The 14,954-nt window shown below is 42.9% G+C and overlaps 1 protein-coding gene across 1 annotated transcript in view; it reads left to right on the forward strand.

Annotated features, from left to right (window-relative positions):
• dennd6aa (DENN/MADD domain containing 6Aa) overlaps positions 1-14,954 on the forward strand; it is a 39,678-nt gene continuing 24,724 nt past the window's right edge. The window contains exons 1-4 of the mRNA XM_041224697.1: positions 1-357; positions 3,289-3,327; positions 3,428-3,470; positions 13,306-13,418. Coding sequence (XP_041080631.1) covers positions 154-357; positions 3,289-3,327; positions 3,428-3,470; positions 13,306-13,418 — 399 coding nt within the window. The 5' untranslated portion in view covers positions 1-153. The remainder of the gene's footprint in view (positions 358-3,288; positions 3,328-3,427; positions 3,471-13,305; positions 13,419-14,954) is intronic.

The following is a 14,954-nucleotide window of genomic DNA, read 5'->3' on the forward strand; positions in this document are numbered from 1 at the left end:
CAGGCCGCTACGTTCTCCCGCTCCTGAACGTGCTGATGTTGTGTATCCTACGTCGGTGCTGTCCTCTAGGGATTCCGTCTTCAACTTGAATTGTTTTTGTGTTTGGGTTACAGGAGAAGGAGAGCCGGTCAGGAGACATTGATATTCACAGTGATGGCCTTGCAGGGTCCAGGAGAGACTGCGGATTGGACCGACGAGCCCCCCGAAGACTCGCAGCTCCGTGTTGACATCCCTTCCGCATCCCTGCAACTCGGGCCCGGGGACGGCGAGCCTATGCTGCCCGGGGACCGCTTGTCCTGCTGGCTACATTGTATCTGTGTGGTGGGCTTTGATCTGGAGCTCGGGCAAGCAGTGGAAGTACGTCTATTTAAGAGTTACCGGTACTGCGCTGCAGTAAGCGGTACTGTTTTATGTTGCATTGTTTTTTTTTTTTTTGTTTAATTTAATAGCTATTGTAATCACGAATAGCTAGCGAATAAAATGGATGTTATCACAAACAGTTAGCTGATACAACTTATCTTAGACATTTTAAGTTAATCAAAACCAGTTTAAAATGTTGTTTTGAAAACTTTCAAAACCCCGATTGTGCAAATTGTCCGTGTGTGCATTTTTTGGGGTGCTGTGTGTAAATTGATTTCAACATGTGTTATTACCCTCTGTTTTGCCCGTGAGGTTTAAAACAACGCCAGCTAAGTGCGTACTGCGTAACGTACCAGTGAACTTGCCATCTGTTCCCTGTGTGACCTCAATACATCCAACAATAATGTCGAGATCACTGCGCTGGGTAGAATTATTCTGGATTACAGCATCCTGTCTCGATAGGGAGGTGATTGGTTAGGACAATGGTTTTCTTGACTGTACGTCACAGCTGTCAAACGCCGGTGTGTTACACTTTCGATCTCGGTGTATTCTGTTTTAGTTTTATATGATATTAGATAACCGGTGACTATCCGCAGAGTGGACTATCTTTAATTAAAGTTAGCCTGGCTGCTGTAACGTCTAGCATTATGAAAAGCTCATCATCAGCTGTATATGTTTTAATACTTAATACAGTAATAAAAATGTAGCCTTTGGAAATGTGTTCAGATACCAACAATTAGAAACGCCTCCCATAACGCTGCCAACAGGGCGATGAACCAGGCAGGCAAGGGGACAAACTGTGTGAATGGATTGGAGTTTGGTGCACAGGACTGTGTTCTCCAGTATGGCCCAGGTGTGCATTCTTGGAAATGGAAGTACCTGACAACTGATCTGCTGTCTTGCAAGAGGGAGATGCAGCTTTCCCTTATTACATGCATGACATAGGAGGTTACAGATGCTTATAAAAATGAATGGAGGGCCAGCTGTTTTCCAGTAAAGTGTGTATGGACACACAGCAGGTATTCCCGTTATTGTGTCTAGCCCCTGTGCTCTTGTAGCTGGCATAGAATAACTGTAGCCTGCCCACCCGCCTGGACTGCAGGTCTCTGGTTAGCAGTCACCAACACAGTTCAATACAAACTGGAGCCACAGCTACAGTATACAGCCCCATGGCCAGAGGAAGCTGTGGGTGATGCCACTCCTCTCTCCAGTGGCATTGTGTTTTTTCTGCAGGGAGGTACAGGGTTTAACCATGTAGTGCCCCGACTGTGTCACTCTATCCATCGTAGGTCACGTTTGGAGCACACAACCACTGTTAAGTTGTTAGAATTCCAGTCCGTCTTGTCTTGTGTGGTAGTGCTGTCTGAACCGATAGATCGGATTGAGCTCTCCCCAGAAATCAGGCACAGACAATCAGGAGAGGGCACTTGGGCTTCATTGTGCTGATGATTAACCATTCAAAGTGCAATAAGTGATGAAACAAGTGCTTGGGTTTCTGATGATTCATGCCTTTTAGACCCTGTAGGAAACAGCACTCCACACCAAACCAAGCAATCCACTTGAATCACTTGGAATAGCAAGTTTGCCCAATCAGCACTAGTTAGCCTCTCTTGTGGAGAGCTGGATCCAAATAATTAGGCACTGGGTTTGTGCAGCTCTGTTGTGCACCGATGGCATCAGGTGTGTAGAACCTATACAGTAAAAACAGCACAAAACTTTATAAGTCAGTACGTGTTGTTGGCTGTTTCTCATTATGAGAAGTCATTTTGAGCAGTCAAAAACTCTCAGCCTACCAACATTGTATTAATTTACAATAAAGAAAATAAAACCATATTTGTTGTTCGAAAAGGGTATTTTATGATCTCTGTTTACATCTGACTTGTAGGATGTAGAATGTAGGATATAATTTGTAGGATATAATTTGTAGGATTTTGGTTTTATTTAACAGTGAACACAATCAATCAATTGGTTATTAACAGGCAGATCTAGCCTTGTTGCTTGACGGGTTCACTAAATTCTTCAAGATACACAAAAGGTCCCCTGTGACCCCACCTCACCTCAACACATGTATAACATACTTTAAGCAAATGTTCCTTCCAGTGCAGTTTGGAACACATCTGCCAGTACATTGAAATAACGTACTAGTATAACTATAAGAAGAAGTACTAGGGAGTTATTCAAATATAAAAATAGCGTCTGCATGTTTTCTCCACTTTCTCTGTAAGCTGAATCCAGCTCCTGATATCAGGTGTTTTAGTTTGTTGCATCACAGATAGGAAATCATTGCCAACTATTGCTGCTGCTTTGTGGTCGATGCTTCACCCCAGCCTTACAGAATCAATGTGATGAAGTGATATGATGGGTCGATGCTTCACACCAGCCTTACAGAATCAATGTGATGAAGTGATGCGAACGGTACAGACAAGTAGACACACCTGCGAGTCTTTCAGTGAACCTCTTGAGTTCATGACTGGGTTTGTAGATTCCCTCTGTAGCCATGGGAGTACAGGGGCCACTGCAGCCCAGCCAAGTTCATGAACTCGATCACTTGAACGCAGGAAGAGAGAGAAGACTCCCATTGCATTGCAGTTTCATCCATTCCAAGTTACAGCAAGCTTGAATAGCCCCAGTGTATAGGTTACAATCTCAGGTGTGTCTTATTAAACTCATAGTAAAATCAGGAATGGATCAAACTGCTGTGCAATGGGAGTTGTATTTCCAGCCCTGTATTGCTGTTTATTTGCCATGCTTACTGACTACTTACTAGCCCTTTACTACAGTCTGTGAACTAATCGGAAAACCCCAACAATTTTGAAAGAGTGAAAACCCGAACCCCACCCACTGATAAAACACACACAGTAACCTCACTGTGCTCTTTGTTTTTTAAAGGATTGTGTCTCTCTAAACGTGTGTTATTTTCCCCTCCAGGTAATATACCCGCACCATTCCAAGCTCACAGATAAAGAGGTCAGTATTTTAAGCTTGATCTGTTCATTTGATATCTGTGTGTTTTGGTCCAAAATTTGGGAAACAGATGTTTTGTTTTTTGTTTTTTTTGTCTTTGCAGAAAACTAGTATTTGCTATCTGTCTTTCCCAGACTCCAACTCAGGTAATTGGCGTTTTCTTTTTCTTTACTTTATCAGCCCCCGTGTCAGATGAGTTACCGGCCTTGTGTTGATTCCACACTGAGACAGCCGGAGCAGATCAACCCAGTCCTGTTAGAGAGGAGGCACTTTCACTGGGACAGTCTCACACAGGGGGCGCAATTAGACAGGGGTGCAATTACTTTCACTGAGACAGCCTCACACAGGAGCACAATTAGACAGGGGCGCAATTAGACAGGGGTGCAATTACTTTCACTGGGATACTCACACAGCGACTCAATTACTTTCACTGGGATTTGGGGTTTTGTTTTAATTTTACTAAAAGTTAAACTGTTTAGCCAATCAAAAGAGCCAGAGAGGACCCTTTTCTGTGATGCAGCACATTAATATGTGTGAGAGTACATGTGTGCAATGCTTGTGTATTCTAGAAAATAATTAAGCATGAAAGAACGCTGGGATACACATTATGTGAGATATGATGTTTGTGAAATCTCTTCAAACTCTTTTACTGTTTTAAATGTATACATTATGCTAATTATGAAATGAGCAGTTTTAAAATGACACAATGTGCTAATTAATGAAATGAGTCCAGCTACATTAGGCAGTGTCAGCGTTGAACCACATTGTAATATATATTGACACTAAAAGTTAGCTGTCTGATAATCCCATCTGGTGTAATGGCCACTGGATTTCCATCAGGCTCGCACTGTGTTGTGTTCGTGGTATGTATGTCTGGAGTTCTATCCTGAATACTGGAGACAGGCTTGAAACAAACCTCTAGCATTGTTTTCATGGCTTTCTGTGTTAACAAAGCAACATCATGCAGTAGGAATAGGACATCGGATATTCCTGCAAAGAACACTTTCATTCCATCATCATCAAGCATAGAAACATCATCAACATGATCAACCAGGACACACAGTTGGGAATGATGTGCAGACTGAGGACAGGAGACATACTTTTAGCCAGTAGACACTGCAGAGGTGACATGACCCAGGAAGTACAAATATAACAGATATCTTGAGAATGAGGCATAGAAACTGAGAATTTAAACCTAAAGTAGTACTGCAGAGGAAGTTTGCTGTAACATCTTTCTTTCAGAACTGCACGTGTGACCTGTGCATCTAATGTAAGTGCATGACAGGTAGGATTTATGCAGTGTGTTCGATACATTCCTTCAGTGGAAAGTGCAGCGTGGACAACAGTACAAATCTTACAAAAGCATAGGTAAATGTGAGAGTGGTGATAATACAGTACAAAGAGAAGAGAAGCTGTCCTGTTGGTTCTCTGTGCTTTAAGAAGCTTTGGTGAATTCTGTGGTCCGTTTCGCCGGTGCCTGTACGAGTGTCATTCTGTCTGCAGTTCAGTGTTGCTGATGTCCTGTTTTGTAATTAGTGCGACGGGTTATAACCTTTAAAAGGGTGGGTTATTTACAGTGGAGTAACTTATTGATTTTTAAGCAGTTATGTAAGTACTTTTCTTCAACCATTCCAAACTCCTTTGCAATAGTTTAGCTAACACTATAATCACACACTTATTCTGTGAAATATAATACAGTGCCTTGACAAACATGGATTTGTCATGCCAAATATACTTAAATACACAAGCAGTTACATAGTCTTTTACTTTACAGTATGCAATCAACATTCAACCAGAAATGTACCTTTGGTGCATCAAAAACAGACATAGTTTGCTTACCAGTTTGTTTACACCCCCAAAGGTAGTTTTAGCTGCTGGCCCACAATTTCCTCCCTCCTTGAAGTGCAGTCCTCCCTCGTTGCATCACCATTCCATTGTGCGCACATTTGGTTTAATGTCATGTGAGAGCCCTTCACTGTTTTTTTTATATTTCAGTATTTTGGATGGTTGACAGTGAAACAAAGTTTTGACTAAACTAAAAGTCTTTCTCAGTGTTTTTATAGGCTTGCATCATTTAAGACTTGCATTGCATATGGAAATTGGCAATGATGTCTTAATCGTTAGGAACATGTATAAGTGATTTTAATAAGTAAGACACTGATAAAATGAAACTACTTTAAATGTGCGCTTACAGTGCGCAATCCTGGAAGAGGAGCAGAATTCAGATAAAGCAGTATTCTACTGAAATTCAAGGCCACCAATGTATATCTGGTGTTTAAAACTCCGCTGTCATTAGTGTCAGAAGCACGGTTTGGTGCTTTTACTGATTTTTCCCCGTCTGACATTCTTTCTGGATCATCAAAAAGGAGATTTTTGCTCTTTCTGAAGCTTCAACCAAACTTATCTGCTTCTGTCTGCTCATTACAACTACTAAATAAACAGGGCAATTCTATAAGCCTAAAATGTCTGTTTCGTGTCAACCGATCGCACGTGATTACATGCAAGTCCAATTTTTGCAAACCAGTGGTTCGCACAATGTAACCTGTCTACTTGTGCCAAAATGTAATGTTGTTGGCGCTTTATGAGGTACCCTGGCACTAGAATCTAATGCCATGTTGCAAAACTTGCACCCCTGAATCACTGAGCAAACATTGAAATCATTAGACATTTGCACATGTCTGAAGCTTTATTTTACCTTCTGTATTGGGTATCTGCTACTGTATAGTGACGGCTTAGATTGGGAATACATTTACCATTGCAGAAAGTTTGGGGAGGTTAAATTCAAGATGAAATCTGTATTTTGGAGTGCCACTGTAAAAATGATCCAACTGCAGTAACTGCCTTCATCTGTCTCAGTTCTTGTTGAGTGGAGTGTAAATCACACGGCTGTTTGAGTGGAAGGTGGAATTTGGAATGTTACATGCACTGCACTGAGTGATACAGGAGCGCTATACATTATCTGCGCAAAAAAGAGGGTTGAAATCCAAGAGTTAAAAAAAGAAAAACAACAACCCTTCCTGTAGCCGCTGGCTTGGTGCACATGGCTCTCTTTGTATGTGATGTCAGACCTGGGCCCCTCTCCAGTCATGTGCTTGTGACTGTGTGATGCCTGTCCCAGGCCCCTCTCCAATCGTGTGCTTGTGACTGTGTGATGCCAGTCCCAGGCCCCTCAATAATCATGTGCTTGTGAATGTGTGATGCCAGTCCCGGGCCCCTCTCTAGTCGTGTGCTTGTGAATGTGTGATGCCAGTCCCGGGCCCCTCTCTAGTTGTGTGCTTGTGACTCTGTGATGCCAGTCCCAGGCCCCTCTCCAGTCATGTGCTTGTGACTCTGATGTCAGTCCCAGGCCCCTCTCTAATTGTGTGCTTGTGACTGTGTGATGCCAGTCCCGGGCCCCTCAATAATCATGTGCTTGTGACTGTGTGATGCCAGTCCCGGGCCCCTCTCCAGTCGTGTGCTTGTGACTCTGTGATGTCAGTCCTGAGCCCCTCTCCAGTCATGTGCTTGTGACTCTGTTGTCAGTCCTTGGCCCCTCTCTAGTCGTGTGCTTGTGACTCTGTGATGCCAGTCCCACGCCCCTCTCCAGTCATGTGCTTGTGACTCTGATGTCAGTCCCAGGCCCCTCTCTAATCGTGTGCTTGTGACTGTGTGATGCCAGTCCCAGGCCCCTCTCCAGTCGTGTGCTTGTGACTGTGTGATGCCAGTCCCAGGCCCCTCTCCAATCGTGTGCTTGTGATTGTGTGATGTGGGTTACACTAATGGCTCTTTGGCTAGGCTCAGACCAGCAAACTCACTGCAGTTTGACCTGGCAGAATCAAATGCAGGACTTCCTGAGGTGAAAGACGTGATTGCATATTGTTAGATTCAGCTAGTGGCTGAGTTAACATCAAGTATGAGTGCACCCAAGCTGGACAGTGAGAAAATTCAGCTCGCTGCATCTATGAAGCAAGTTTGTTTTTCAGTGAAAAAGTATGTTGGGTTTTATATTTTGTGAAAAAAAAAAAAAAAAAAAAAAACTGTTTATGCATCGCAAGGCAAATCCATTGACACTGTATCGAAAAACGGTTGTCTTCATGAAGCACATCTTAAATGCTCCTTGTAATAGTTTCCCTGTGTGGTAGTGGCACAGTTTGTTACTGATGTCTGTAAATAGTAGACAATTCAAGTACATAGCCGTTTTCCCTGGCTGCAGTCGGCTGCCTATACCCTCAAGTAGAATGGTAGGTTTGCAGCGGCCGTTATTCCCTTGAGATCCTGGTATCTGCACCCTGAAGAGACTGAGCCCCTGTTGAGCCTGTTCTTTTCCGTGTATCTGGGCGTTTCCAAAGCATGTTTATTTATCATATTTCAGTGGCAGTGTGACGTCACAGTAGCGGCTTCAAATCAGAGCCTCCTACAGCAACGGTTGTGTTTAATTCATCAAAACAAAAATGGATTACTTCATTAAGCCTATCATCATAAGTACTTGGCCTGTTATATGTGCTATAAACAACTTTGCAACAGTTCTTTGGGGACAAACCATTTTGTCAGTAAAGACTTTAAAGAAGTGGTAACAATTGCTAGATGTAAAAATGATTCACAAGTTTGTGGAATGCCTTCATATCGTGGCACCCTTGCTGTGTCAGCCAGCAGCTGCTGGGGCTTCACAGTGACTAGCAGAACACAGCCTTCAAATCAGGGAAGAGATGGAAAGCAGACTTACTGAACAGTATTTCAAATATCAGAAATACAGTGAAACCTAAATATGTGTGTGTCACATAAACATGACATGTACTCCCCTGTCAAAGCTGCAGAACATTAGCTATCAGGAGAGAGAGAGAGAGAGGCTGTGCCTGCCATTCAGTCCTTGGGTCCTGTCAAGCAGAGACTGACAGTATTATGCTGAAGTGTGGTGTGGATTACACTGATGCTGAAGTGTGGTGTGGATTACACTAATGTCACCAAACTAATTTGTTTTGTGTCATGAGCAGCCGGATTCAAATCCAGCGGCCCAGAGGTCAAAGGCTAGAAGGCTAGTGAATGACACCCTGGAAATGAGCACCAGTCCTCTGCACACTCTGTGCGTTGCCTTGATGAACTGCGGACTGATTTGATGGAGCTGCACACTCATGAATACTGGAACTGCAGAGTCAGTTGCTGGTAGACAAATCGGTGTTCTCTCCCGCTGACTGCGCTGTGCACTGCGGCTGCACTTTCTGCTTGCCACAATGTGCTGCTGGGGGGAGATTAAAGCTTGGACGAAATGACATGGAAAATGGATTTCATATTAAGGAATGCCTGGGCCAAAGAATTGAACCGACAGGAAGCCTGAATTTGTGTTCTTCAGGGGAATGTTTATCTGCTAAATTAGAACAGGAGACAGAGTCTAACTTTAAAAAAAAAATGTTTCATGAAACAATACCATGGGAAGGAATAAGATCTCTTTTTTTGTTGTGCTACAGCAGGTTTGTGTCCCTGAAGAATGACCTGTGGATAATGTAAACAAACCGAACAGTTGTGGCATTTCAAATATCCAGCACTACTTGTATTAAATTATTTTATCCAGAACTACTCAGAATGCAGCACATAGTGCTTTCATTAGTGACACCCACTTCCTTGGAGACTGTGTAGTAGTGTTTCAGGCATTCTAAATTTGGTGAAAATACAGTAGCTTGGTGTCTTAAAATATCTCTGCAGGATTTTCCCGCACTTCAAGTTGCAGATATGCGGGAGCAACTTGGAAAATGCATGATTCCCGCAATCCCGTGCTGAAATTCAAGCCCTGCAATAGGTGGCGCTGTGATGCTAGCAGATATCTGTTTTAATTTACTGTAACTACAGTGATATCTGCAGGTCACAGAAACCGTGGATACTCAGTAGAGAAGGTCCATGCTGTATGTGGTTGTGTTGAAGCTGTCAGTAGAGAAGGTCCATGCTGTATGTGGCTGTGTTGAAGCTGTCAGTAGGGAAGGTCCATGCTGTATGAGGTTGTGTAGAAGCTGTCAGTAGAGAAGGTCCATGCTGTATGAGGTTGTGTAGAAGCTGTCAGTAGAGAAGGTCCATGCTGTATGAGGTTGTGTAGAAGCTGTCAGTAGAGAAGGTCCATGCTGTATGTGGCTGTGTTGAAGCTGTCAGTAGTGAAGGTCCATGCTGTATGAGGTTGTGTAGAAGCTGTCAGTAGAGAAGGTCCATGCTGTATGAGGTTGTGTTGAAGCTGTCAGTAGAGAAGGTCCATGCTGTATGAGGTTGTGTTGAAGCTGTCAGTAGAGAAGGTCCATGCTGTATGAGGTTGTGTTGAAGCTGTCAGTAGAGAAGGTCCATGCTGTATGTGGTTGTGTTGAAGGTGATTGTAGTTCTCTGCACAGATGGGTTTCCCTTCTTCTCACAGACTGCGGGTGGGGTCCCTCAGCAAGGTCCTTAATGAATTGAGTTCTGATCCCCTTGTGCCTGATTTACTCATAAACAGAAGCAGATTTGTCTTGTGTACAGTAATGCATGTGATCTCAATCTCTGAGTATATTAAATAGTGTGTTTGGCAGTCCACTGGAAAGTTCAGTTAATTCAATTAAGATGAATGGCTCTGTGTAAACATTTAATAAAGAACTCTGAAGGAGCAGATGTGTATTTGCATCATAAAGCACTCTGACAGCATCCTTCACTGCTGTGGAGAGGGATGTGAAGAGTGAAGCATTGGGATTCTGTGCAGCGCTCGCACTTTCTCTCTGCACGCAATGCATGTGAAGACGGTTGTATTTAGCATCGTCTTGTATTTTTGTGTGCAGGAGGGGTAATTTTAACAGACTATATTCAAGAAAAATATTTATTATCAGTAAATGCACCTACAAAATAATGTTATAAATCTTACCGGCTGTGCACTCCCATTTGTAATCTTAACGAAAGACCTGCTTTATTACAGCAACCATGTATTTCCCTTTTAAAACATGATATCTGGTTCTACACTTGGTTAAGAACTCTGTGTTTTGCAAACCATCTAAATTGTCTCATTTGAGATGAACCTTGTTCAGGACATTCTTTGGCAAAGGTTATTGAGAGTATTACAAAAGGGTGTATGGAGGCTGTCTATCAGTCAGTCTGACTGTCTGTCTTTCTTCCCTTTTTATATGTAACTAAGGAACTGCTTGGTTTGGACATTCTTTAGTTATTGACAGGGCCAATACAATTGCTTAAATTCAGCCTTGGCAAACTCAGGGTAAAATGACAGACATGTAATTTTTATTTTCATTAACATCCTGACAACTTGTTACATTTATAACTGTTTCAAAACAGGCGCTCTAGTGTACTGGGGTTTGAGATCTATCCTCAATCACTGCAGAAAGAGCGATTGAAACAAATACATAACAAGTGCTTTGGCTGTTCTGTTCAGTACCACAGCATGGATCATGATTGCTGTGTAACCAGTTTGACAATGTGGGCAATAATCAGTGCACTAGAGCAGACATTTTCAAAATAGCTTTGAAATAGACTTTAAAGTTTTATAAGTGTAAAAAATTACAGGTAAATTATTTAAGCAGTTGTAGCAACACGTGGGGACATGTAAAACTATATTTCTAAGAACCCTACTACTTACTCTAAGACTTCGTTAATCCTCTCAGGCACGGACTCAGTGAGGCGCTGAAGGGTCCAGTTATCCTATAGATTCTTCACACTTGATTCCAGTTCGTTTCGGTTGCATGGTTGAATTTTCCTGATTTCCTGCCCTATCGGACCCCAAACATTCTCAGTAGGATTGAGAGCCAGTGAATATCCAGGTTGAAGTTGCAGTGATGTTGATGCTGTCGTCTTCCAAACATTTCTTCACTTGCTTGGCTCCATGGAAAGGGGCTCCATCATCCTAGAATCAGAAGTCACTGATTATTTTTTATTTCACTGTTTTAGAGTGTTAGCATGAGAAACTGTCGATTATTTTCTTACTGATTCAGCATTGGAGTTGTTTATGCCACTTGAAACATTTCTTCCTAATTGATACTTGTTAGATTTCCACAGGCAGAATGTACAGTAAATGGGCTGAAAGCTTGTTTGAATGATGCTTAAAAGAAAGAAATACCAAGCTGAGCTTAAATCTAACATCTGTGTAATTGATGGATTTTTACTAGGTGATGATGAAAGTGCTGTTGGTTCTGAACCTGAAGGGGGATGTTTATGTGCAAGTGAATTTGTAATTGTGAAAACTTTTTTATTTTTACAGTATGTTAATACTGTTAGTGCTGTTTCTACATGATCTGTAAAGAGACCGCAGTACAACAGCACCCCAGCAGGTAGATTTCCCATAACACCTGCATATGGAGTCATGGAAGTATTGCACAAATCACACATTCATTTCTAATTGTATCTAGACTGGAGTCGTTAGTGTGACTCGAATCTAGATATAGCACTCGTGGTTTTCAGTAACAGAAACCACGGCTGTATCTGCTGTGTTATTCCTGGCTGGTGTAGAGGAGAGGGCGCCAAATGACGCCACACAGGCAGCAGAGGAATCTGACCTCTGACCTCCTTCCTCGTACAGTAGTTTCATCTTGCTCTTTTGGGAGCAGTGACCTGGCCTGGGAATACCGGTTTGAATTGAGAGAATATTTGAACATGACGATCTGTCCCAGCACTGAACCATCACCCTCTGGGGACAAGGTGGAGGGAGATACTCACAGTGACGTCTCACTTGCAATTTCCCATGAACACGTGGTGGAGGAGGTCATGATGCTGATGCCTGTAGTTTTGTAATTGCAGAGCCGAGGGGTATTTTTGTTACTGACAGACTTGTAACTTGAAAATGAGTTTCTTTCTAGTGCTTTAGTTTCTACGTCGGCCAGTGCTTTTCAAACTGGGGCTTCTAATGAAGACCCCGTTTCTTTTTGCCCAGTTTTGTATCTTATCTTGCCACCTCCTCTACCAGAGTTGCAATGCCTAATCTGTGGCTTCAGGAGGACTGAGGTCAACATGCAGTGGTTTCTGTTATGTTTAGCTGCTGAACCTTGGAGGTCTTGTGTGAATACATCTCCAGCCCATTCTCTGCTCTGTCGCTGTGCACCCCCAGCCTGGATTGGGATTCAGCTAGCTCTGAACTCCCAGTGAGACTCCAGGGACCACCGTGGAAATGAAAAGTGGGGATTATGTGTGGAAAGTTTGAAAACTGCTGTTCTAGACATAGAGGCATCGTCTGCTCATCTGTCTCTGAATGTCTCTGTTTCCATGCATGCTTGTCTATCTAAATATCTCCCTGTCTCTAGTCTGTCTATGCCTGCCTACCTGTCTCAGAGTGTCTCCTCTCTGGCTGGCTGTGTGTTAACAGGGGAGTGGTGTAGGGCACTGGTATATGGGAGAAATTATTATGTGATTAAAATGCTCTGGCATGGGTCTGGGAGAGTTGCCCCTTGGCACAGGCTCCACATTGCTCTTCTGTTTCCTGTCAGTTTTTGGCAAGGTGTTGCAAATAGCTGGTGGGAGGTCTTCATCACTGCCAAGGCCTGAGAATCCTCCATTGCCAGCGATAAGCTCTCAGATCTGCTGCACCATAAAGACTGCGAGGATTATTCACTGTGCCATGGTCAGCATGCTATCAGTGCTGAATAGGACTGATTAAAGAGTTTGGCCATGCAAAGATATACATGTTGGTATGTTAAATCACTGCTGCCCAGTGTTGAGTGGGGTTCTCTTTACTGTACTGCTAGAGTGCTCTGCAGTGTTGAGAGTGGAGTTTTCTTTCCTATACTACTAGAGCGCTCTGCAGTGTTGAGTTGATTTCTCCTATATCTGTATAGAGCTCTGCAGTGTTAATGCAGCTTTATGTTAATAAGAGGAACACAGTGGCACTGCTGTACATGGCTCCTTAGCTGTTCCAAGCAAAACCTCATTTCTAAACCCTGGTTAGCACTAGTGTAGGAAAACTGTTGGACATGAAAGACACTTCTGGCCCCTTCCAAGCACCACTTACCCCCCCCCCCCCCCTTCCAACCGTCTTTCTAATTCTCTTTGTTTCTTCTCTGACAGGTTGTCTTGGAGACACGCAGTTCTGTTTCCGATTCCGAGAAGCTGTGGGCAGGAAGGCATCGCTGTGCTACCCTGTGGACCAGAGCGATCGAGATGCCCCTGTCTATCTGAAGGTTAGAGCTCCGATTCCCAGCCTGCCCCTCCCTTTCCTCTCTGTCTCTCTGCTGCACCGGGACATTGTGAGAAGCACCTTAGTACAGATTAAGGATTTCAGCTGAACTACAGGGTTATTAATAGAGCTGCCGCTCAGGGTTCAGATCAAAACTGCATTTCTATCTATGATTGGACTGCTTTTTTAAATTGTGTTTCTTTACTGTTGAAGTGCAAAGTGTAACTGGTCTGTGTGTGTGTCTCTTCCTTGGCTAGTAAGAACTGAAAGCTGCATCTGTCTTTCCCTGCCTGCGGTCACACTCCGGCTATCTTATATCTGTGTTGTGTTGTGATGTTACTGAATGGTTTGTTAAAAAGAAGACCACTGGAGATCAGATGCTGAAAGGCTGCGACATTTATTTCTCTCTGTATAACAGAAAATGAAAGAAATAAGCAAAAGATGGCTCAGTTCACCATTCATCTCTGGAATTGCCATCTTTTTAAAACAAACTAATATAATAAAAGTGCTTCATTTCACAACCTCAGTCCCAATATTTTACCAATACACATTTGTATTATATTCATGAGTATTTAACTACATTCCAGCAAAATAGTTAATTAAAATAAGAGAATATAATATAAATAAAATAATGCAGCCTACCCCTTTAGCACAGTAATGCATTAACTCAGGATTGGCGCGCATTCTAACGTAAAACTACATATTCGTACACTCTAAACAATAGTGGCTGCAGTGGCACTGGATCAGGATCTTGGATTAATAGTGCGCTATATACCGGTTACAAAAACAAGGCTTTGAAAATCCTTTCTGTTACCAGCCTTGTGGGTTCATAACACACAAGGTTCTGTGCAGAGCTTTGAGGCAGAGAGACTTGGCTAACACCAGCTTTCCATAATGTACATCAAGCATGCAGTTTTTTTTTTAAATCTGATTTAAAGGGGGACTCCATAGAGTGTGGAAAATACACATAATAATCAATTGCCTGGTACTGGAGGAATCCACTTAGAAAAAATGTGTTGAGAGATTCCAAATGTAAGATCTATAAACAATATAATTAGTTAGCCTTGGTTGCGGAAGCCCTGGTTACTAAAGCCCTGGTTACTAAAGCCCTGGTTACTAAAGCCCTGGTTACTGAAGCCCTGGTTACTGAAGCCCTGGTTACTGAAGCCCTGGTTACTGAAGCCCTGGTTACTAAAGCCCTGGTTACTAAAGCCCTGGTTACTAAAACCCTGGTTACTAAAGCCCTGGTTACTGAATCCCTGGTTACTGAATCCCTGGTTACTAAAACCTTGGTTACTAAAGTCCTGGTTACTGAAGCCCTGGTTACTGAAGCCCTGGTTACTGAAGCCCCGGTTACTAAAACCTTGGTTACTGAAGCCCTGGTTACTGAAGCCCTGGTTACTGAAGCCCTGGTTACTGAAGCCCCGGTTACTAAAACCTTGGTTACTAAAGTCCTGGTTACTGAATCCCTGGTTACTGAAGCCTTGGTTACTGAAGCCCTGGTTACTGAGACCTTGGTTACTGAAGCTTCTTGCTTTTG

This window comes from Polyodon spathula, chromosome 23 (genome assembly GCF_017654505.1).
Source record: "Polyodon spathula isolate WHYD16114869_AA chromosome 23, ASM1765450v1, whole genome shotgun sequence".
In the NCBI taxonomy this organism is placed as follows: domain Eukaryota; kingdom Metazoa; phylum Chordata; class Actinopteri; order Acipenseriformes; family Polyodontidae; genus Polyodon; species Polyodon spathula.